The 26328-nt window shown below is 32.8% G+C and overlaps 1 protein-coding gene across 1 annotated transcript in view; it reads left to right on the forward strand.

Annotated features, from left to right (window-relative positions):
• Positions 1 to 26328, forward strand: part of LOC114333649 (follistatin-related protein 5-like) — a 523352-nt gene that overhangs the window by 391661 nt on the left and 105363 nt on the right. The window contains exons 3-4 of the mRNA XM_050651204.1: positions 9138 to 9210; positions 10186 to 10401. Of these exons, the coding sequence (XP_050507161.1) occupies positions 9138 to 9210; positions 10186 to 10401 (289 nt within the window). The remainder of the gene's footprint in view (positions 1 to 9137; positions 9211 to 10185; positions 10402 to 26328) is intronic.

A 26328-nucleotide genomic window follows, 5' to 3' on the forward strand; every position in this document is an offset into this window, starting at 1 on the left:
CACTAAAATATAACGTAGATACATATCATCTGCAATGCTAGACTTTGGAATTCTTCCTAAGTTAGTTAAATTGACAAAACTATCAATCAACGAGAAAACTATACGTTCTTTAATATTAATAACAGTCTACGACAGGGCAAGATCCTGGTCAAGGCAAGGTCTGACTTAAACAAGTCAGAAAATTCACATATCTTGGATCTCTAGTAAATACAACAAACATGACAAGCGCGGAAGTAAAAAAGAGGCATAGTAATAGCAAACAGAAATTTATATGGTTTTCAAAAACATCTGAGGAGACATAAAGACCTAAAACGTGCAGTAAATCTTAACATTTACAAGATATTAATGACCGGTTTTGATACAATATAAGGCTAAAACAAGGACTTTATTCCAAAACGGCGAGAGACTACTGGTTATTTTCGAGAGAAAAATACTTAGGTGCTTCGGAAGTTTTTTGGGAAAGTATATGAAAATGATCTAAAGCGTCAAAGATAAACCTTGTACCTGCTATACACAGATTCAAATACTGTAAAGTTTATTAAAATGCATAGTCCAAGATGGGCTGGTTACATTGTCAGGATATCAGATAATGGAAATACCATAATATCAGAAAATGGATATAAGATAATACAGGAAAAGATTGAAATTATCGAGTCTAGAGAAGGCAACTCTTATAGAAGATGAACGCGTAGACGCTGTAGAGGAAGACCTTAAGATTCTAGGACTCGGAAGATGAAGGGAAGTTGTTGACAACATCTCTGCGGGCAGTTACGTAGAAAGTCAAAGGTAGATGATGTTCTCGAACACATTCTTCTTCTTAGGGTGCCTGTCGGCAGCCTGTTTCTATACGGAATAGTTGTGTTGAGGTCTTTCTATACCATGCTCTCAGGTTAGCAAGTCAGGATATTCTTCTTCGTCCTGGGGCCCTTTTTCCTTCAATTTTACCTTGTAAAATGCACTGTAGTAGCTCGTATCTGCCTTGATTTCTCATTATATGTCCCAAGTGCTGTAGCTTACGGCCCCTCACGATGTTGACTAAATCTGCGGTTGTGTTCATCTCATCCTCCGCAGTACTTCTTCATTGGTGACTTTGTGTGTCCATGATATCTTCAGAATCCTTCTGTACAACCATAGCTCAAAAGCTTGAAGTTTCGATAGAGTATCTGTCTTCAATGTCCACGTTTCTACTCCGTACGCATTACATGGCTTAAATAGAGATGAGCAGGACCTGTATCATAATTGCGAGACGGAATATGGACCAAGAAGATTCTGGAATAGAAGCCTGGGAGTACAAACTCAGTCAAAGCAGACGTCCCACCCGCTGGTCAGATAAGAGAATCTCGACGAATTGTTATTAAAATCTCCAATTTGAAAACAAAATTGATAGATCTTTACGATTTTTCAAATTATTTACATCAATGAAGATATTTTCAGTAGCATATTTCCAAATTGTCTCTCGGTATAATCAATAGTTGTTCAAAGAAACACAAAAAATTGTTTAGATACTCGTATAATACGTAGGTATATAAACTAATATAGGAGCACTCTTCACAAAACTTAATAATCAATCGCAACAATTTAATTGGGGAATTGAAACAGCTCGTAGGCATTGCATTCCGGATTCCAATTCAATTAACAGTTTAAAGGAAAAATTATAACCGCTTTTAAGTCTCTCAATGAAGATATAAAAATGCTAATTAATTAAGCAGCCGCTTTTTTTAAGGTAAAATCTCCCCACTAACCTTTTCCCCGCCAAATGTCTTTGTCTGTTTCATGGGAACTGTTCAAAGGGGATTCAGATATAGGTTATAGAACCTGTAGTTCGGCTCTGTCAAGGTGCCTTCCTCCTTCTAGGTGCCTTCTTTTTTAAGGTTGGCGATCAATGTGGCAAATTTCTATCTGTTTTGGGCTTGATGAATTAAGTCATTCCCTGTTGTGTGGGTCCAATCTCTGATGTTTCAGAGCCAGGATATTTTCTTTCTTCCTATACCCCTTTTACCTTCGATTTTGCCTGCATTCTAATATTTCCTGGAGCTGCTCAAATTCTCTATGGCGCATTATGTGTCCTAGATATAGCGGCTTTCTAATTTTGATTGTAATGACCAGATGAGGACGTGTGTTCATTATTTCTAGTACTGCTTCATTCGTAGTACTGTTAGTCTAGCTTATTCTTAGCATTCGGAGGTACATCCACATTTCGAATGAATTCAGTTTGTTGAGGTCATACTGATTTAATGTTCAGGTCTCACAGCCATATGGTAATAGAGACCACACATAACACTTTGGTGTTCTCAATCTTATTGTGACTGATAGCTTGGGGTTACAAAGCATTTTACGAATGTTAATGAAACCAGACCTTGCTATTTAAATGCATCTTCTAATTTCTTTTGAGTGGTCTAGCTGACTAGCTCTCTGCCCAGGTATATGATGAAGTTTTGAGAACTCAGAAGGCTGATACCATTTATTTGTATGTTGGGTGTAATTTATTCATGGGGGTTCTTTTGGAATACCATTATTTTGGTTTTGGAAAGGTAAATGTCCAAGCTTAGTCTGTGACTTTCTTCTTCTTTCTGTCAAGGTTCAATGGGAGAAAATTTTATTTCTATGCATGATGATGCGCCTCCATATACCGGCAGATTGCCTACAGACTTTCTTGAAACACAAGATATCACTATTCCGGAGTAGCCTGCTTGCTCACCCGACCTTAACCCTATAGAAAATTTGAGGAATATGCTTAAAAGACGAATTATAGCTCTCCTGGATAATCTAAAAAACACTGCACAGCTAGCATAAGCTTCCCTTGAAGAATGGAACAACCTACCACTTATCTAGATGTTGACAATTTGATTTGGAGCTTTCCCATGGAAATTGTTTAAAGGTTTTTTAAATTCGTATGTTATTTTTCATAAAATCGTTTAAAACAATAAGAAATAACGGATGATATTAAGTTTGATTGTATATAAACTAATACTTTATAGAAGGAGTGTTAAAATTGTTTTCTTAGTTATATCTTTTGGTAAAAATTCATTGCGCTCTTCACAAAACTTTATAATCAACCGCAACAATTGAATCGGGGAATTGAAACAGCTCACAGACATTGCATTCCGGATTCCAATTCAACGAACAGTTTTAAAGGAAAAATTATAACCGCCTTTAAGTCTCTCAATGGAAATATAAAAATGCTAATTAATTCAGCTGCCGCTTTTTTCAAGGTAAAGATCTCCCCACTGACCTTTTCCCCGCCGGTCTTTGTCCCCGATAATCGTATCTTCTCAGCGTCTTTCGGGGGAAGCACCGTAATATAATATCAGTCGGTAAAACAGGAAATCTTATTATCCCCTGTTACATGCAGACGTAACTAAGGTTCGGACCCGATTTCCTTTTTTCTTTGTACAATTCTGGAAATTGAGAAATACGTAAAAGGAGATTGACAATCGACAGGGGCACGTACAACAGATAATTGCATTTTTTAGGCATCCGTCCATAATTCATAAGAACTGTTCTTTTTGAATTTAAAAAGGAATTATTGTTCGCCAATCTGTAGGTCCCTGTTTCATGGGGAATGTTAAAAGGGAATATAAAGTGGAATTTAAGATTACGTGTTTAAGATTTGCTAATAATGTACAGTTGGAAAATCGTTTCAGCAATTTATTTTTTCATTTACCATTATACGATATTAACTCTGAAATTATTTTAAATTTTAAGTTAAATGATCTATTTTGAAACACTCTATGAAACACTCAAATGATCTATTTTACGCCAGTCAATGGGAGCAAGAATAGGATATTACCTCCGAATTCTATCCTACTGCATGGATTTTAATGAAATTTTAGACCTAGCCTCTACTTATCTCCTAACTCAAAGTCTACCCTATGCCGATGTGTACTTTTATCTTGGGGGTGGTTCCCAACCCTTCTCAGGAGTGGAAAATTTTTTGTTTAAAATTATCACGGAATTCGCTAGAGAACCTAATTCTAAGCAAAAACTGTTCTATAATCTTTTTTTGAAAATTCCACACCTGTAATTTTAAACCAATCAAAATACGTTATTTTGACAGATCACTATGGCAACGGAGGTATTTTATCGGAAATTTTTTGCTCGTGGGGTACCCAACAGCGAATTATAGTGGAAATTTTTTGACGTTTACAATAACAGAACATTTTTGACAGACTGGTTTTTATTTGTTTACATAATTTAGTTTTGATTCATTTTAGTTACAAAGCTAAGATGTTTTCTATATTCTTCTTACACCTCCTCTCTTCTTAGTGGCGAAAATGCAGGACTTTGAATGTTTTCAATTAAGTTTCTATGTCTAATAAAATATATATAATATTTAGACACTAATTTATTTACCTTTTTCCCATTCAGTACTTTCAATTTTGCGTAGTTTAGTCGCAAATATTCGTGGACAATTTGGAACAGATTTTCTTTCTTTAAGTTGAAGCCACAATCCTCTATTAATTCAAATAAATAAGCCATGGTACGATGATTGATCTTTACATCAGATAATTTCACGCAAATTTTGCATATTGTATGATTTTCAAATCGATTCATTTTTTAAACAAAGAATTTTATTGGTTTTACTGACTGTGCAATATTATTTATTGTAACAAAACGCGAGTTTTTTTTTGATGTTTTGAAGTGTCAAAATATAATGATCACAGCCTCCTATGATTGATGCTTGCTGACGCTGGTTATGAATTCCATACCATTAAAACGCGCATAACGCACGTTAAGAAAAACGCCAAAAAATAATTTTCTATCACTTGTAGTTACTCAAAACTTATGTAAAATTGAAGAATATACTATTTTCTATCTTGAAATGGTATTCCTATGCAACTACAATGAGCAGAAATTACGAATTTGAAAGCCTAAATAATTGCTGACAAAGCTATGGCGCGCTATTAATCTGTTCATGCAGCTTCCCGAAAAACCTCTAAAATTATAATTTTCTACCACTTGTCCTAAGCTCAAGTAACTATAAAATAAAATAATATTATATTTTTTGTCCCTAAATGGCACTTTTGAGCTACTACAATCAGTGGTAATCAATAGTTTAATAGGCTAAGAGTCCATTGGTGTGAAAACAAACTGAATATTATTATGTAATCTGTTCCTGTAGGTATGTAACCGTAAAAGAAAATAATTTGCATTGTTGAAATAAATTTTAAAAATATTTGATTTCCCACCACAATTTGGTGTGGAATTTTCTTACCGAATACCACGCGAAGTCAAATTAATATCCGGAATTTTTTTTTTGATCATAAATATTTTTAGAAAATTTCCCTCGTCTGCGACTCGGGAAATTTTCAAAATATTCATGATCTCAAAAAAATTTCCGGAAATAATTTGACCTCTAGTGACTAGTGAAAACTCAATACTTTTTGAGTTATTCGTGGTTGAAAATTGGCCATTTTCATTGAAACATAATACTTTTTCGAACGTTTTTTTTTGCGAATACCTTAAAAACTATGCATCTAACTAAAAAAACGATATTCAATATTTTTGTAAGTTATAAACAACAAAGAGACAGTTGCTTCCATAACTTTCCTAGTTGTAATACAAAAAGAGATATGGTAGGTGAAAATAGTTTGTTTTTTGGTACATTCGCAAATTGGTGTATTTAACTTGAAATAATAGAGAAACGGTCGATTTTAGGTGTATAATGCTACCGATACCTTTTGAAGTGCTTGAAAAGACCTTTAAAATGAGCTGTATTAAAGGTCCATTACATTAAAACTAAGCGAGATATGCTGCAAACAAAATTGATAACTAATGTGTTTTAAGAAAAATGAGCAGTCATTTTTGACCCCCATCCACCAAAATGTAAGTGCATCGTTTTCCTTCTACAATACCTTTTACTATAGTGTTATTTCTATGTTCAGAAAGTTGGACGGGTTTAAAATGAATGGTTTTAAAAAAAAAATCAAATTATAGAGATTATTTCATTCATAGGAGATTCTGACCAATAGAAAGCTACAGACATGCAAATTAAGGTGATAATTTTTGATAATCTCCCGTCCTTAAGCATATTACGTCAGATGCCTTTCGTTGCTACGAAAAAATACATTCAGTGACATTAATGACAAATTATAGTTTTAAAAATTATAAAAGTGATGACTTTCAACCGTCAAATACATATTCATAACAACTGTGTGTTTAATTTCACTAATTGGTACTTACATACAGTGCTAGTCAAAAGTCCGTACCCCCCCCCTCGTATCTTTTGAACGGTGATACCTTTAATAGTCAAATTTGGAGGGAGGAAATAAACGGACGTAAGCTTCTTAACTAGTTATGACAAGTGACTTAATAGTGACAGGTGACGTTACAGAGCCACTGTGACCGATAATTTTAAATGGGACCTTATGGCAAGTGATACCTCGTTTGAACGGTATTTAAAATACCTATTCAGTCATACTAATTTTTTTGGGTTTAAGTTGATTTTGATTTTGGTGAATAAATTAAATAAATATAATATTGTAGTTTCGAATTTAATTAATAAAAATTCAAATGTCCGCCTATGGACTTTTTGTCAAAAAATTTGACGTTTTTTTAATTGTCTAGTAGTTTTTACGTCAACGTCAACCTGTTTGACAAGTAATCATGGGCGGAATTTTGAATTTTTATTAATTAAATGCGAAACTACAATTTTTTTATTTATTTCATTTGTACATCAAAATTAGCTTAAACTCAAACAAAATTAGTACGACTGAATAGGTATTTTCAATACCTTTCAAACGAGGTATCACTTGCCATAAGGTCCCATTTAAAATTATCGGTCACAGTGGCTTTGTATCGTCATCTGTCACTATTACGTCACCTGTCATGACTAGTTAAGAAGCATACGTCCGTTTATTTCCTCCATCCAAATTTCACTATTATAGGTATAACCGTTCAAAAGATACGAGGGGGTACGGACTTTTGACTAGCACTGTATATAAATTACAATAAAATTTTGGTTTTGAACAGTTTTATTCATGAAATAATCGCAACAAATTGCACTCGAACTCTAAAATTAATATAGAATTTTAGAGCTCTTGTGCAATTACTACTGAGAATTTTTAAATTTTCTTAAAAATCTTCCTTTTTCTCCATGTAACTTGAAAATGATAAGAGATACAAAGGAAATTTTTATCTAAAATACCCTACATTTTTGTGTGGTATCTTTTTTCGTATCTCTTATCATTTTCGAGTTACATGGAGAAAAAGGAAGATTTTCAAGAAAATTTAAAAATGCTCTCTATAATTTGATCTTATTTTTTTCAAAAACCATTCATTTTAAACCAGTCCAACTTTTTGAACATATAGATATTACTTTAATAAAAAGTATTGTAGAAGGAAAACCGTGTATTTAAATTCTGATGGATGAGGAGTTAAAATATACTGCTCATTTCTTCTTAAAATACTTTAAGTCATCAAGTTTTTACATAATATCTCGCTTTAGTTTGAATGTAATCGACATTCAGTATTGCTCATTTTAAAGGTCTTTTCAGGCACTATAAAAGTTGTAAGTATCATTATACACCTAAAATCGACCGTTTCTCTGTTATTGTAAAACACTTTTTACCTACCATATCCCTCTTTCTATTTTAACTAGAACATTTATGAAGGAACAAATCTCTTACTGTTTTTTTATAACCTACAGAAATATTTTATATAGCTTTTTTGTTAGATGCGTAGTTTTTAAGGTATTCACAAAAATCCATCCGAAAAGGTGTCACTTTGCAATGAAAATGGCCAATTTTCAACCACGAATAACCCAAAAGCATTGAGTTTTCAAAAAATAATTATAGAACAGTTTTTGCTTAAAATTAGGTTCTCTAGCCTCTACCGTGGCTATTTTAACCAAAACATTTTTCACTTCCGAGAAGGGGTGGGAACCACCCCAAAGATAAAAGCGCACATCGGCATAGGGTAGACTTTGTTTCATGACCTATTCCCTACTTACTGTGAAAATATCAATCAATCGATGTAGTAGGATGGAATTCGGAGCCAAATACCCTCAATGACTGCCCTATTTCTTTTTCTACGTTTTGCATATCTTTTTCATCTATATTATTATCAAGAAACCTCGTGGTCTATCAAGAAACCTCATTTGCCGATTAAGGCATTGTGATCTCAAGAAAAATACTATTTCTAGAAAGTCAAATTTTTTTTAGGGACACATGTCAAATTTTAGCGTGACGCAGGCAATAATATATTTTTGACAGCTGCATAAATTTGTCATGTTTGGGAAAATGACACGCATCGAGAAAAGCGATTTGTAATCTCTCATTTTATATTATTATTTGAGAACTAAGACGATGAAGGAAATTGTAAAGAGTAGTTCTTTCAAGGCGATAGACTCAGTAAAACACAGGTAAAATAGTAATACACAAAGTAAATATATTTAAGATATTTATATACAATTCAAAATTAATAAAATAAAATAAAATATAATTCTATGTTCTGCAAAGGAAAAATAACATTATAGGTATTTATTACTGTCATCAAAACATAATAGTAATATTAAAGCAATAGAATACATAACACAATATATACAAAAACAATCTCTCTACATGGAATCAACCTATCTACCATGGAATATTCAGACTCGGAGACATCGCATTTAAATTCAATGCAATAAAATTAAACAGCGACACACAGTCACCCGTTCATCGTTATTACCACTCACTGCATTAACGGTTCCGGTGAAACGCCACGTCAATACTTCGGCGCCTACCTAGGCAAAGAACCACCTCAACCCGGTGCATCTTTGCGATCGAGCTATTCCTAATTCAACACGTTAGGAATAGCTGATCGTATGATTCTCCTCCTCGTCTTAAATACGCTCTCCGTGGCACTTCTCCTTCGGTTTCGTCTACCGGGGTATGTAGAGGGGATGCGCCAACACGGATACTCCTTCGATCGTCTACGGTCGACCGGCCCCGATCGCCAGCTGTGGCCTCATATTATTACAAAATAATAGAAGAGCTTGATAAATGTGGGATCACAATGCTCTTTTAGACTACACTGTCAAGTTTTGGTTCTGTCTATTTAGTAGTGCCTTAATTGTAATTATATCTTTAGTGTATTAATTACGTAATACTCTTTGAGGCTCAGCCAATGTTATTAAATTATTTTTTTTGTTACAGAGATCGAGACATCATCGAGATTCTGAAACAACCCTCTTGCCGGAAACTACACATATCATTTTATTGGAAACAAGTGAGTAGATGATATTGATTTTTTTAATTCCAAAATTATTACTTAACTTAAAAAACTAAAGCTTAGTGCTGATCTGTAACTGATAAGTTAGAATTTAAAGCTATTCTCTAAAACTAAAACTATTCTCTAAAGCTGAGCTCTACTGTCTACGTAACTCATCAGTTAGCACGGGTTTTATGGGTATTTCAATAGAAGGTCACTTTAAGGGCCCATCTGTCTTCCCAAGCTATAGTAAGACTTATTAGCAAGCAGTATTCTTTCTTTAATTTCTTCGCTGATGTTGTTATCTTTGTTGTGAGTGAACCTGTAGTAACACACATATATTTGATGTTTTGGGCATTTATATTTAGTCCTATTATCTCTGCAGATGCTCTTAGCTGCAGACACTCTGTGGGCCTAACCATGATATCTATTTCTTCTGCCTATCCGACAACCATTTTTATTAATCTGGGACTCTCTGGGACTAATTACTTTTTCTAGAGTAAGGTTAAACAAAAAAACACGATAGCTGATCCCATTTTTGTAGTGGAAGTGTCTTGAAAGATTGCTCTGGACTCTGAATTGCTACGAACCATATGCAAGAACCTATGGAGATGATCATAAAAGTTACCGTGCTGGGCTACTACACCAGAAACCTGAAAATTTTAGAAAGGAAACAAAAGACCTCAGCACCAAAGATAGAAAGATATATCCAGCTGTGTAGATGAAAAAATTAATTAAGATATACCACCAATTTCAAAATACACTACTAAGAAATAAATCAGGAGATCGTAATAGTGTGTGGTACTTCATGAACAAAGACGTTCATAGCTGAATGCTTATTACAGTAATTCGAGAATTCCTTCATATACATTATCATAAGCTGGACCATTCTTAGAGTAACAGTTTATTGATACCCTGTGCTTTGTCTACACCTAAGTCATGCTAAACGAAGAGTAGTGTCTATTAAATCAGATTTCACTATATTTGTTTCAGATCCCTGCTTGGTTCACTACTGTCGGAAAGGTAGAGAATGTGTAGTCAAAGATGGAGAACCCACCTGCGTGTGTCAAACGAGCTGCCCGCCACACGAGCGACAAGTCTGCGCCACTGATGGAAGGATATACTCGAACCACTGCGAAATCCACAGAGCGGCTTGCCTCTTCAACACTGTCATCACTTCTACTCGATGGTCGTTTTGCGAAAAGAACAGTAAGTTATATAATTTGGTAGTAAAATAATTTGTACTTTCAAAAGATGTTTTTACCTATCAAATAACCTCGAACCCCTCATAGGCAGGGCAGTTATAATAATTTGAATGCAGTTAGTATGAATTTAGAATTTGTCGAATCAGGACACCGCATTTATTAGTTTTAGAGTTCCTACTTTCGCGTATTTGAGTTATAAGTAAGAATTTAGACTCCATCTAGTATGAACAGTGCCTTGATTTAGTATAGATTATCGTCTCTCGCCATTTATGAAAAATGTCATAGCTTAAATATCAACTAGTTTGGACGCAATCGTTATGTTATATATTATATATTATTAGTTAGTAAAAATAATTTTTTGCCGGTTATTAGCACGCTCATCACTGTAATGTACGCACACAGCTGTTTACTTTCGGTCAGATTGAAATAAACTTTTTCTAACCTTGTGATAGATGGCGCTGCCGGTCTCAACAATATTAATAGGCGTTGTAAGTTGTAGATTATAGACAACCTTTCTATATAGGGTATGTAAAGCACTATGCTATAGAAATTATCGTTCAAAGTTGATGTAGCCAATCAGCTACAGGACCAGATACAGGGTCAAACAGTACCCCTTGGGTTTATTTGCTCCATATTTAAAACCTTATCTTAGTTTCCTTTCGCACCGGGTCATAGTTACCAAAATTCATGAATAAAATTAAAATTAAAATGAAAATACCCCTTTTAACGCGCAAGCTACTGACATTATTGTTTTCCCCGTCGACTTTCCTCTCTCCAAACTGAAATCGACCATCGTAGTAGTCAAATTAAATTATTAAATTAAATTCGGTGCTCTATCAAAGTCAAATTTGGTTTAATTTACAAGGTAGAGCGAATTCGTTAATTTAATAAAAGGGTTATCTTATGATGTGATGCCGGTTGCCTAGTGTTATATAGACGTAATGATCTTAATGGGTATCAATGAATTACACCTGCACGTGCGTCACAAATTCGATTAGTCGCTGAAATAATAAAATGATGGGGTTTCCGAAGATATCGAGTGCTTCTTTATGCGATCCTGATACAATGCAGATTTAGGTTAACTCGATTATTTATGTGAGGACGCGACGCCTACGTAGGAAAAGTATATACAAAAATTTAGTATTATTGACAGAAGAAGATTTAAGAGCTGTAACAGAAATCAATAACATTGTTTAGATTCTTTCTCTTATGCTTCTATTTGTAACTCGTATGTTTTAATACAAAAACCGAAAAGAATTATCAAAGATACAAATGCTCTGATGGAAATACGATAAAATTGTTCAATTGTTCTCATGCAAAAATATTATCATATTTCTTAATTACTGTATTAAACCCATAATTACAATTCTTAGTTTTAATTAATTCTTAAGCCAAGACTGACTAACAGTTAGCACCTACTTTTCTTCCCTACCTTGTTTCATCCCTAACCAATAGAGAAAATACAAAAAAATAATACAAACTGCGACTTTGATCCCTTAAAACTACCCTCATCCTCAACTCTGGTTTCCGCCACTGGAGATTTTGCTTAGTTACGTCATGATCTACTTACTCCCAAATTTTGGTTCACTATCTCGATCACGAACGTTACAAATAATCCCTTATAATTTTTATATTCACCCCTGCCCCCTCCCCTTTGTCAGCCACGCAGCGTTCCGTCCCTGGAGATTTTACTTACATACGTCATGACCTATTTATTGTCAAATTTTGATGCACTATCTCGATCATAAGCGTCACAAAAAAAAATAAAAACCGCGACTTTGACCCCTTATAACTACACTCGTCCCCCACTATGGTTTCCGGTTCTGGGAATTTTACTTAGTTATGTGATGGTCTACTTATTTCCAAATTTTGGTGCACTATCTCAATCACGTAACCCTTCAAAAACCATTTATATTTTTTATATTCAACCCTACCCCCACCCCTTTGTCGCCCACGCAGCGTTTCGCCCCTGGTGATTTTACTTAGTTACGTCATGACCTACATATTTCCAAATTTTGGTGCACTCGATCATGAGCGTCGCAAAAGAAAATAATAAAAATTGCGACTTTGACTCCTTATAACTACCCTCGTCCCCCACTCTGGTTTCCGGCCGTTGGGGAAAGTCCTCTACACAACTAATTCAACATATCCCCGTATAGTTTTTCCATATTACTTATCACGCACAAAATCCGCTTCTATCTCTCCGACTAGTAGTAGTTTTAGTAGATTGAAAATGAGTTTTTGATCATATTTTAGAGATTTTCTTGTTTTTGTAACAATTTAACGTTGTAATGAAGTTTATATTGAATTTTTGATCTTTGTTTTTGATCAATAACTCGGTAGCCAACGACAAAATATAAAATTTTTGATTGTTACGATTTTTTGAAAAGTACGCGCGCCAATTTTGGGACGTCTTGTATATGTTACCGTAAAAACCTGATTTCAGTTAAAACCCGAATTTACTAGGAAAAACTAGTTTTAACTATAAGCTTTAGACAATTCTAGTTTTAACTAGTAAAAACTAGAACTATCAAATATTTTCAGTTAATTCTAGTTGACACTAAAAATATTTCAGTTAAAAATAGTTTTTACTAAACTTTTCAGTAATTTCTAGATTCAACTAAAACTCGGTAGGTAAATAATTTGCTGCTCTGGATGTTTGTAAATAATTTCTCTAAAACGTAAAATACTGGACAAGATGGTTTAACGTAAAAAACGCAAGTCGTTTGACCACGTTGTTGTTTTTATCTTGCATCCAGACTGCTAACATTTTCTCGATGTGTTGGTTAGCTCGCTTTACTGAACCTTGATTCTGGTTGTGCCTTGGTTTTCCAAAAACTAATTTTGCTTTAGGCCAGTATGACATTACCTCATTTATAGCTGCATTACCGAACTCTCGGCCATTATCGGAAAGTAAACTGCATGAATGTAAAAAGTCAAGAATATATCCGTTAATTATTGATAAGTAACTTCGTCCGCTCTCTTACTTTGTAATGGTCTCAACAAAACAAATTTTGTTAAATGATCTTGATAAACCATAATAAACTTGTAGCCGTGATCCTCTTGTGATTGCATACCTATCGATCAAATCTACCTAACAGCGACTATTCATTTTTGAATGCAATGAAGGTTTCGACACAAGACTCCTCTTCGCTTTACTCTTCTTCCGTTGGCAGGTTTCACAAATTGATATAAAATTATTGAACATACCAATTGTTATATTTATCTACGTATTTTCTGGCGGCTTCAGTCTTCAACCTATCCAAACTTTTATGACCAATAGCAACGTGGACTGCTTCAATTATGTCAAAAATGTCTTCAGCAGGTACATAATATTTGATGGGTTCAATTCTAGAAGCCAACTTTTTTATTTCGCCAACTTCAAGAATTATAAATCGTTTTAGTATTTTCTGGGCAGACAGTTCCGCATTTTGTACTTCGGACATTAATTTATTATACATGCTTTGGTCACAACGTTATAGTGACTTTCTTTTTTCTCGGTCTGTTCCTTTTGTATGATCTTTTCCAAAAAACGTTCTTCCAAGTTCTTATATCTCTGCTCCCTACCTGATCTTCGACATTATCACTCACGGTGAATAATACACAGCAGTGTAATAATGGTAATATAACCAATAAAAACGATGCACAAAAATCAACAGTTGCACACACTAGTTTGTTACCGTTTGTAACCCTACCCCGAAAACGCCAAATCGTATTTATCTCTTCTCGCAACGATTTCAACTGGTTTTCGCTAGTAATTCCAGTAAAAACTAGTTTAAACTAGTATAAACTACTCTAAATGAAATTTGTTCGGGATTTCTAGTTTTACTGAATTTAGCAGTCAAATCTAGTTTTGACTAGTTAAAACTAGAATTGTCTAAAGCGCTTAGTTAAAACTAGTTTTTCCTAGTAAATTCGGGTTTTAACTGAAATGGGTTTTTAACGGTAACATATATAACGTACACTAATTCTAAAGTTGGTTTTACTAAATGGTCATCAATGTTGTTCTATTGATCAATTTTTTTAATAAGTTATGTGCGGCTCGAAATAAGTTGTGTAATATATATGTTTATCGCTAGCGGTTTGTTATTTTAAAATTAATCGATAGGAATACATTCATTATTCATAGTAAAAAGCTGCTTTTAGAAAATCCTTACTTCTATCTGACATAAAAGTGGAAATATATATAACCATAATTTAATTCTTTTATTAAGATAATACCAACTGAATATTTTTTTCTCCAATAAATTGTTTATAAAACTAAATATAAGATTATTTCTAAGAATTTCACCGATAAACTATAAACGACACAATAACAGACTATAATTACCATAATATGTGGTGACTTCAACGCTAAAACGGGAAGAAAGGATGATGAGATTAGAAACATCACTGGGACAATTTGGTTTGGGAAACAGGAACAAGTGCGCTGAAACTTTACTTAGCTTCCTGCTGAAAATGACCTATGACCTCCTTCTATTCCAAATGAACAGCTTCTTCTAGAAATAAGGACATAATCACTGACAAGAGGCAAGTCTCTACATGTATTGCAGTCACGCGCATATATCTATTGCTGTTTTTTAAAGTACTTGGGTTATTTCTTGGGCTCTAGTGTTGAGCGATTTGATGTTCCATTTGATTATTCTTAGCTGGGTTTTGTATGTTTTTCTCTTGTCCTGATTCCTTGCCGTGGTCGTCTTGATATTAGGTTTGTTCTAGCAAACAGTCAAACTAGTCAGAAACCGTCAGCAAACAGTTGCTCAGTGAGAGAACATAATACATACAGTCACCAGTGCTATTCCCTCTACTCGCGCTGGTCCACTATTCGCTGATGGTTTCAAACCTTTTGAAACTGATGCTAGAACAAACCTATTATCAATCCGGTTCCGAGGCCTCATATAGTTTCTTTGAGCAGCACCCGTTTTTTACGATTGATAGGTTGCTAACTTTGCCAATCACCCTCCACAAAGAATGCGAAATAATAAAGATAATAAAAATAAGAGAGAATATCAAAGTGGTTTTAGGCCTGGCCCAAAATAGACCTTTTGTGCTAAGGCAAATACTGGAAAAAACCAATGAATTCAATATCGACACATACCATCTTTTCGTAGATTTTAAATCGGCCTATGATAGTGTCCTAGGAAATAAATTGTATGAAGCCATGGATGAATTCCACATCCCTGATAAACTGATAAGATTGGTTAAGGCTACAATGCGTAAAGTCGTTTGCAAAGTCGCAATACAGCGCGAACGATCACAGGCGTATGAAACAAATGTTGGGCTGCGACAGGGAGATGCGCTGGCGTGTGTCCTCTTCAACATAGCTCTGGAAAAGGCAGTCAGAGAGGCACGAATAGACAACAGAGGAAATATTTTTAATAAATCATCCCAAATTTTGGCATATGCAGATGACGTGGACCTAGTTGCCCGCACAACACGCAAACTGGAAGAAATGTATACCACCTTCTCAAATGCCTCAAAAAATATGGGCCTTAAAGTAAACGAGGAGAAAACTAAGATGTTGGCATCAACACTCAACAATAGAGCCAGAAACATCGGTCACCAATTCACTCTTGATAACTCTAGCTTTGAAGTGGTGGACAAATTGATAGGCTCCCTGATCACCAAGAAGAACGTCATGATGGAAGAAATCAAGCGAAGGATAATCCTAGCGAACAAATGCTATTTTGGACTGAGTAGACATATGAGAAGCAGAAACTTAAGCCAAAAAACAAAAATAACCATATACACAACCCTTATACAACCAGTGTTGACATATGGATCGGAGACATGGACCATCTCCAACGCAGATGAAAACCTTCTGCTTATAGTTGAACGAAGGATCCTGAGAGGAATATTAGGTGGCATCTGTGAAAATGGTATTTGGAGGAGGAGGTACAACTACGAGGTATACCACAGATATAAATATATATTTGGTGGTAAAGACGTAGTATCTCTTATAAGAATAGGAAGACTAAGATGGGCAGGACATCTAGCAAGATCACAGCATAACAACCCTCCTAGAAGAATCCTTTTGTCACAACCTGTGGGAAGTAGAAATAGGGATAGGCCTAAACTCAGATGGAAGGATGGTGTAAATGAGGATGGGAGAAAAATAGGCGCAGCAAACTGGCAACGGTTGGCAATGGATAGGACTGACTGGCGTAATAGACTTGGGAAAGTCGAGGCTCTTTCATAGGACTCTTTCATAGGCATGATGATGAATAAAAATAAGAAAGTTAAAATATCTGGGACACATAATGAGGGGACAGCGATATGAAATGCTAAGACTGATAATACAGGGAAAGATAGGAGGTGAAAGGAGTATAGGAAGAAGGAGAGTATCATGGTTGAAGAATTTAAGGGACTGGTTTAAATGCAGTTCTATAGAACGCTTCAGAGCAGCGGTAGATAGAGTAAAGATAGTGATGATGATATCCAACCTCCGATTATTAGACGGCACTTAAAGAAGAAAGAAGAAGATGTTCTATTTTGGAAGCAGAAGTCTGGCTGATGATAATGCACTTTGTACTTCCCTTGGATTGTCCCCTTACGCCAACAATAACTACGATCAAAATGAGATTTAAGAGTTTAGCTTAGTAATCCATTCATTACTCCAGAACATAGATAAAGACTACAGTACATCGAGAATATATTTATTTCCCAGTATAGTAAATACTTTTTCCACATTTCACAGCTCCTCTTGCTCTTGTCTTGTTTCCTTCCATATGATGGATGTTGTTTGCATTTTTTTTACATCTAATTTAAATAACTCAACATGATTACGTTTTGTAAGAGACTCATTTTGAATGGCTTCATTTCCTGTAGAGCGTTAAACACGAGATCTCAAATTTAGATATCTCCATTCCCTTGGGTGTCTACGCCACTGTCGCTCATAGATAGGTACTTGAACTTAATAAACGTTTTCGCAAAGAGGGTGGACTTAAATTTAATTTAGGTGATTAATAAGTGGTTAGAGGCATTATATGCGGGGTACGTGAGTACGGCCCAAATTATAACAAGGAGTATTCAGATTCAGTGTGGATGTATATGAATATTTCATAGCATCGCGACAGATTCCGGGTTATTAATCCCATAAAAGTTCGCGCTGTTCTTTTCTGCCTTTTTAGGCCTGTATCCCGCGTACCAAAAAAAATTATTAATAGCAAGCTGAAAATTTGTTAATAGCTTAAAGGTGTCCAGTCGGACAAACTTTGATGTACGGGAACGTTGTAACAGGGGAAGCGTTAACAGGTAATCTCTCTAGCAAGACTGGAAATACATAGCATTTTAGCAGCCGTATTTTTAGTGGGAGAGGTATGTTGCAATGGGTGAATATATTTCTCATGTTGTTAAATGTTGCTTTGGCCTTTTCAATTCTAGATCGTATTTCAGTTGTTTGATCCCATTTCGAGTTGACGACTGTTCCAAGGTATATATACGAGTCAACCTGTTGTATTAATTTGTTTTTTATTTTCAATTGTCTGGCAGGTTTTTGAGTTTTGCTGACCAGCATCTATTTTGTTTTATTTGTTGAGGTTGAGTCCTCTATCTTGATTCGCTCTTTGTATTGTATATAAGATGCTGAAGTTCATCGATACTACTGGCAAGTACGAGTGTATCGTTCACATATCGGATATTATTTATCAATTCTCCATTGATTTTAATGCCTTCGATTGCTTCATCCAGTGCTTTTTTAAACGTTTATTCAGAGTAAATATTAAAAAGGAGAGGGGAGAGAACACATTACTGTCGCACACCTTTTCTGATGTTAATGCTCTCTGTGGACGAACTTTTCGAACGTCAGACTATGAAACGTCCCATGTATTTTGTCGGACAGAATTTCCAATTGATTTGTTACCTTTTCATTAAACTCTCATGCAAAAATCAGCCTGCTATTTATCACCAACATAATTCCTGTCATGTTACATGTTCTACGTGTCGGACTTATTAAAATGCACAACATATTTGTCGGACAAACATTTTTTCATATATTACAGTCCCTGGCCATATTATTAAACGCACTAGAGGATTTTATAAAAAAAAAGTAATTATGAGGTGATACTAAATAGGTTTTTTGTATGTACCAGACACAATGTATATCTATTATTTTGTTGTCCATTTAATTGTCTAGTTTTTATCACAAATTAATCATCAATATTAATTAACAAATATGTATTTATTGACTCTTGAAAAAAACAAAAATAACGACAATTAAATGTTAAATATTTTGTTGAGCCACCTTTAGCCACTATTAGAGCTTTAATTATGCGCGGCATACTATCACTGCAAACCTGTAATACGATGCCTGTAGAATTAAAGCTCTAATAGTGGCTAAAGGCGGCTCAACAAAATAACATTTAAAAGATGAAGTTTTCGATCCTAATAGCATTATTAATAATATTTAAAAAATATTAAAATATTACTAAAAGATTTTTAAATTGAAAACTGATTGGTCCATTTCCTTGGTAACACCTCCAAGGCTTCTAAAATTTGCAAGCCAAATGGATGCTGAAGCGAAGAAGACAAGAGGGAATTCAAAAACTTATAATTCACGACCCCGTCTGTTTAGCTGGTAAATTCCAACAGAAAATGGACCTAGTCACTCGAAGGAGTAAAGACCAATATAAAAATAAAATAAAAAAAAGAATGTGTGTGTACTTTGTACGCACGTAAGAAGTTATACTTCTATTATATGATTTAAACGAAATTAATATACTTTTTATTTATATTTTGTTTAAATATTAAACTAATTTATACTTACTACTTCTCAAACATTTTTATTAGAACAGTGCCAAAAATTAAAATAATAAAAGAATAAAACACACACAAACACATTAAACAAGCCACAAATGATGTCTGAACATTAATTGTCGAAATTTTTTTTAACTAAATACGTATTTTCTGAAAATACAATTATATAATAAATATACTTACAATCATAAAATGTATTAAAAAAACAAAAAAGAAAGTTTCTATTGGGACTCGAACCAGCGCTGATAAGAGCGGTTGGTATTGGAATTCATTCGCCTTCTCCGCTTAGCCACGGACACTATGTGTCATTATTTACGAAGATCGACTAACTAAACGGATTAAACTTGTGATATTTTGTTATTTTGAAAATTGATCAAATTATTTTAATTTTGAATTGAAATGATTTAGAATTGAAAAAATACAACAAAACATAGAGTAAGAAAACAATATATTAGGTGAATATTGATAGAAATTTTGATGGTAATCAAATTATATAAATAAAAGTATTACATACTATGTATTTTGGCAGATCAAATAGGTAGGTTTATACTCATGATACATTAACAATTATTACGTACCTGTTGCTTTTAAAAACTATTTAAAAGTCACTACAATATTATAAACTTTTTTGTTTCTGTCCTCACAACAATAAAACTAATATATTATACATTTGTTTACCTTTACCTTTACCTCCAAACCACAGCTGCCACATCGGATAATTTTTGACATGTCATTTGAACATCCAATCAGAACAAAGTTATAATGCGCATGTGCCGGGCTGATAGGTTTTAACATATAAAAAAATCACCCTCTATCGCCGGTAAAGAAGTATAACTTCAAAAATTTATTTTTAGTTCAGTTGCAATGCGAAGGCAAAACAATCTTACTTTTCAATTAGAATACGGAGCGCAGTCCAGTCCTCTGAATCGCGATTTTCGGCTTTTATTGGAGCCTCATCGGAGAGAATGTAGGCTTGTTCTCCATACCGTAATTGATCAGCACTGAGAGCTTTTCCCACCCATTGCAACTGAAGTGAAATTATTAGGTGACTAGCGTCATCTGGCAATTAAAGGATGAAGTTTTTGATCCTAATAGCATTATTAATAGGAAGCGGATTTTATGCTAAATGCATATTGCATGCATATTTCGCATATTTGAAAACTTTACTAAATTTTGCATATTTTTAAAGAAACATGCATATTTTGTGCCTATTTAAAAACATTTAAATCAAAAAAATTTTTAATTTTAATTTTAATTCGACACAAAATATTTCCCCGCACCTATCTATTAATTCGAGAACTACCTGAAGAGAGACGGCTCATTCACTGCCTTTTCATTTTTTTTTAGAAAATACCCGATCTTTACACATAGTACCTATAGTGCTTATAGTACACCGTTATAAAATTATTGTAGGATGTTAAAATGATGAAGAATGGTTTACCGGGAAATCCTAATTTTATTTACTTTTATAATATTTAGTACAATTTGTATCCCAATTTAATAGCTATAATTCTGGTGATTCTTTTAAATCTTCTATTGTTAAGAGGATTTACAACTTTAACCATAGTTTTACGATTTTCTAACGGAAATTGAAATATTCATGCTTTAGATCAGATCCCGTCTTTAAACGGCTTTAAAACTTTGGAGGACATAATATGCGAAATTTTTAATGGAAATTTTGAAATTGATTTTGGTGCAGAATTTTCGGCTTTAACAAGTTATTTTAAATACGCCCAATTACTTCTGTTGATGTTGAAAGGAGTTTTTTCTAGTTATAAAAATATTTTATCTGACCAAAGAAAATTTTTCCTCGTAAAAAATTGGAAAAACACATTGTAGTAAATTATAATCGAAGATATAATAGTGATACTGTTGTTTTATTTTAAATAGGTAACTATTGGTATCAGTTTTTGTAAAAAAATGTGAATAAATTACATATATAAAAAATAACGATTTTATTTGACAGATAATAAATAAGATTGTCGCCCCTTCCTTTAAAAGAACCCCCTAGAATAGAATACAAAAGAAAATTTGTGGTTTCTCGACATGCGCATTTTTTGAATTTTTGTGCATATCTTGCGCATATTTCTAATTTTTTACTGCATATATATGCGCATATTTCATCAAAATTGATCGCATATAAATCCGCTCCCTAATTATTAATAATATTTAAAAAATATTAAAATATTACTAAAAGATTTTTAAATTGAAAACTGATTGGTCCGTTTCCTTGGTAACACCTCCAAGGCTTCTAAAATTTGCAAGCCAAATGGATGCTGAAGCGAAGAAGACAAGAGGGAATTCAAAAACTTACAATTCACGACCCCGTCTGTTCAGCTGGTAAATTCCAACAGAAAATGGACCTAATTACTCGAAGGAGTAAAGACCAATATAAAAATAAAATAAAATTTTTATTTTTAATTCAGTTGCAATGCGAAGGCAAAACAATCTTACTTTTCAATTAGAATACGGAGTGCAGTCCAGTCCTCTGAATCGCGATTTTCGGCTTTTCAAGCCTACGTTCTCTCCGATGAGGCTCCAATAAGAGCCGAAAATCGCGATTCAGAGGACTGGACTGCGCTCCGTATTCTAACTGAAAAGTAAGATTGTTTTGCTTTCGCATTGCACCTGAATTAAAAATAAAATTTTTATTTTATTTTTAAAATAACATTTAATTGTCGTTATTTTTGTTTTCCTTCAAGAGTCAATAAATACATATTTGTTCAATAATAATGTTGTTTTATTTGTGATAAAATATAGACAATTAAATGGACAACCAAACAACATACATTGTGTCTGGTACATAAAAAAAACCTACTTAGTATCGCCTCATAATTAACATTTTTTATAAAATCTTATAGTGCGTCTAATAATTTGGCCAGGGACTGTATATAAAGTTTGGTGTTGAATAAACTTAAAAACAACCTGCCGGTTTTCACAATCATAAAATCATGTTCCATAATTAAAACTTCTCCTGTTCCAGTGTTAGCATACCTCAAAGTTTGTCCGACTAGACACCGTTAAGTTATTAACAAATTTTCAGCTTGCTATTAATAAACTTTTTTTTTTGGAACGCGGGATCCATGCCTATTTCTGCCGGAATGTAATAAAGGAAAAATTAAATTGTATTTGGTACGACACAGATGTCTTAAAAGTCTTCCTCTTCCTTTGTTTTTCCGGCTTTTATTTAAATGTGGGTTTTAAGCGTCGGTGCTGACGCTTTGGAAATTTTCCTGACATGAAAGCCGTGATTTTCATATTTCTCGCAACCTTTACATTAAAAATTTTACACATTTCCGCAGAATGCATAATGCCTCGTTCCTTTCTAATTTAATTTAAAATGACAATTTATATATTTATATTGTATAACACTGTGGAATATTATTAAATTATCGGGTAATTACGGTATCTAGCTTAGATTGAAACTACATTTACTTCTGTTGATTTCGATATTTCGATGAATATTTATTTTTTCTACGACCGTTTAATAACATGCTCATTATTCGCTATGTTTTCATAGATAATAGCACCCATTACTGTACCCGTGAGTTAGATTCAAGTGGCGCATGTCACTTTTAATATTAATCGTATATAAACTGCAAATAAAATTACTTAAACTTGTTTATTTAATACAACAATTATTGAAATTTATATCAATAATTAACTTCAAAAAATTTTTAAAAGGAATTTTAACTGTAACAATATCAGTGTATTTTTTACGTTTATATCTTGTTTACTAAAAATTTTGGCGTTTATCATTTATTTTAGTGACAGTGACACAGTGACATTAGCGCATTTTGTTTATGTTAATTGGAATTTATAACTAATATTGTGTTTATTTTTTTAAGTTATATTGTGTTAAATATGTTATAACATATTAGTATAGTTATATTATTATATTATATATAGTTAAATGTAAATATACAATATAACTATATTTTTTATGAAATACGTCCACCGATAACAGCCATTTCCTATTTATTAGATTCACTGACAACTGACAGTAGGTACAAATTTAACCTTATAATTTTTCGGAAACGAATAGAACTTATATTGACTATTTCTAGTTGTATTTTTACAATAAATAAGAATTTGGTAATACTAGGCAACCAATTATTCAGCCACGTACTAGGGATAAATAGCATTTAGGTATTTTTGTAAATAATTATAATTTAGATCTCGAGTAGTTGATAATTACATTTTTTACTAATTAAATTAAAAAAAGGTCGTAGAAAAAGTATAGTATTCTACTCGCATGTAATAGCTATTACTCACTCTGATGAATTACGACACTCGACTACGGCTCGTGTCGCGAACTTCATCATCGTGAGTAATAGCCATCATTACATGCTCGTTGAATAATATACTATTTTTATCTGTTCAGGAACAAACTGGCAAAATTAACTCACAATTAGATACAAACATAACATTACAATAATATAACTTACAAAATGCAATATTATACAGTGCTTCCATAAAGTAACTCAAAAATTCGTTATTTTGTAAAACGGCAACTTTAAGGAAAAATCCCGAAAGAGGTTGATTTTTATTTTTAAATTACGATTTTTTTGCATATATACAGGGTGAGTCATGAGGAACTGTACATACTCCTACCTCGTATAGAGGCCCCTATGGGGAATAACAAATGACCATTAAAAAGTGTCTGCTCCCATTGTTTAATAATATACAGGGCGAGTTTCGCATTTTGACTGAAATTTGTATTCGTCATAATTTTTGAACGGTCAGATAGATGTGTCTCTTATTTTGGTCAATCGTTACACTATTGCCACCTAATCAACTGATTTATTCAAACTAGAAAAAAATCAGGTCCGGCTTTAAAAAAATTAGTTCGTTTGGGTCTTAGAAAAAATTTCACCCTGTATAAGCTTTTTGAAAACTCTAATATGAATTTTACAAATTAGACAAATAGGCAATTAAAATAACATATTTATTTTTTTCCGCACACGATTGCTTAATTTTTTATAAAAAAATCAAATTTGATTATGAATTAAAAGTTTGGCAAAGTGAACCATATATTTAACAAAATTAACTTTTATTACCAAAATTAATTTTTTTTAACAAATATTTAATTTATGTTACCATCAATCAACTGATTTATTCAAACAAGAAAAAAATGAGGCCCGGATTTAAAAAATAAGTTCGTTTTGGTCTTAGAAAAAATTTCACCCTGTATACGCTTTTTGAAAACTCTAATATGATTTTTACAAATTAAACAAATAGGCAATTAAAATGGCATATTTATTTTTTTCCCCACACGATTATTTAATTTTTTTATAAAAAAAACCAAATTTGACTATGAATAATTAAAAGTTTGGTAAAGTGAACCATAGATTTAAAAAAAATAACTTTTATTACAAAAATGAATTTTTTTTGAACAAATATTTAATTTATGTTATCACCCAATCAACTGATTTATTCAAACTAGAAAAAAATCAGGCCCGGATTTAAAAAATTAGTTTGTTTGGGTCTTAGAAAAAATTTCACCTTGTATACGTTTTTTGAAAACTCTAATATGAATTTTACAAATAAGACAAATAGGCAATTAAAATGGCATATTTATTTTTTCCCCACACGATTACTTATTTTTTTATTATAAAATCAAATTTGATTATGCATGAAAAGTTTGGCAAAGTTTTTGCATAGATTTAAAAAAATTAACTTTTTTTACGAAAATTAATTTACAAAAACAACGTTTTTCTTAAAATTAAAAGTTTTACCATTTTTTTTATAACACGTCTAGATCTAAAACTTCCCATAACACTTCTTTTGGACTCCATAGTTTAACATATAGACGTGATCAAATTGATAAATTTTAAATTTTTCCACCTAATTTTTGCGATTTACAAGTTTGCAACTTTTAAAAGAAGAAGACTGAAAGTCTACAACAATTTTCATAGTCTTCACAATGGTAAGAGGTATGTGCTGTAAAAATTTCAGAAAAAAAAATATTAAAATGGAACAGAGTTGTAGCGAGTTAAACCGTGAGTTCATTTTTTTTTCATTTTTAGGTTAAAATTCCGATCTTGACAAATTTGATTTTTTAATAAAAAAATTAAGTAATCGTGTGGGGAAAGAAATAAATATGCCATTTTAATTGCCTATTTGTCTTATTTGTAAAATATATATTAGAGTTTTTAAAAAGCGTATACAGGGTGAAATTTTTTCTAAGACCAAAACGAACTAATTTTTTAAATCCGGACCTGATTTTTCTCTAGTTGGAATAAATCAGTTAATTGGATGGTAACATAAATTATTTATTTGTGCAAAAAAAATTAATTTTTGTAATAAAAGTTATTTTTTTTTAATCTATGGTTCACTTTACCAAACTTTTAATTCATAGTGAAATTTGATATTTTTATAAAAAATTAAGTAATCGTGTGCGGAAAAAAATAAATATGCCATTTTAATTGCCTATTTGTCTAATTTGTAAAATTCATATTAGAGTTTTCAAAAAGCGTATACAGGGTGAAATTTTTTCTAAGACCAAAACAAACTAATTTTTTTAAAGCCGGACCTGATTTTTTTCTAGTTTGAATAAATCAGTTGATTAGATGGCAATAGTGTAACGATTTACCAAAATAAGAGACACATCGATCTGACCGTTCAAAAATTATGACGAATACAAATTTCAGTCAAAATGCGAAACTCGCCCTGTATATTATTAAACAATGGGAGCAGACACTTTTTAATGGTCATTTGTTATTCCCCATAAGGGCCTCTATACGAGGTAGGAGTATGTACAGTTCCTCATGACTCACCCTGTATCATAATAGGGACGGACGTCATCCACCTGAGCGTGATGAAGTAATCGACGATCTTTTTAATGAGAATAGGGGTCATGTGATAGCTCATTTGAAAGGGTATTCAATTCTCTAATTCACTAATATAAACATTAACATAATTATTTATACAGGGTATTCAAAAAACATTTTTTTCAATTAAAATAATTGAGACAGAAAGAAGAATGTTTGTAATTTATTTAATTCAAAATACATATTACTATTGTCAAAAAACAGAAAAAAAATTATGTGGCAAATAAAAATTGATTTTCGCTTAAACGAAATGTTCAAACTGCCAAGAGGTAGGTGGGTGGCAGCTTTAACATTAAATTTAAGCGAAAAATAATATTTATTTGTCAAATAAACATTTTTTTCCT

This window comes from Diabrotica virgifera, chromosome 5 (genome assembly GCF_917563875.1).
Source record: "Diabrotica virgifera virgifera chromosome 5, PGI_DIABVI_V3a".
Lineage (NCBI taxonomy): Eukaryota > Metazoa > Arthropoda > Insecta > Coleoptera > Chrysomelidae > Diabrotica > Diabrotica virgifera.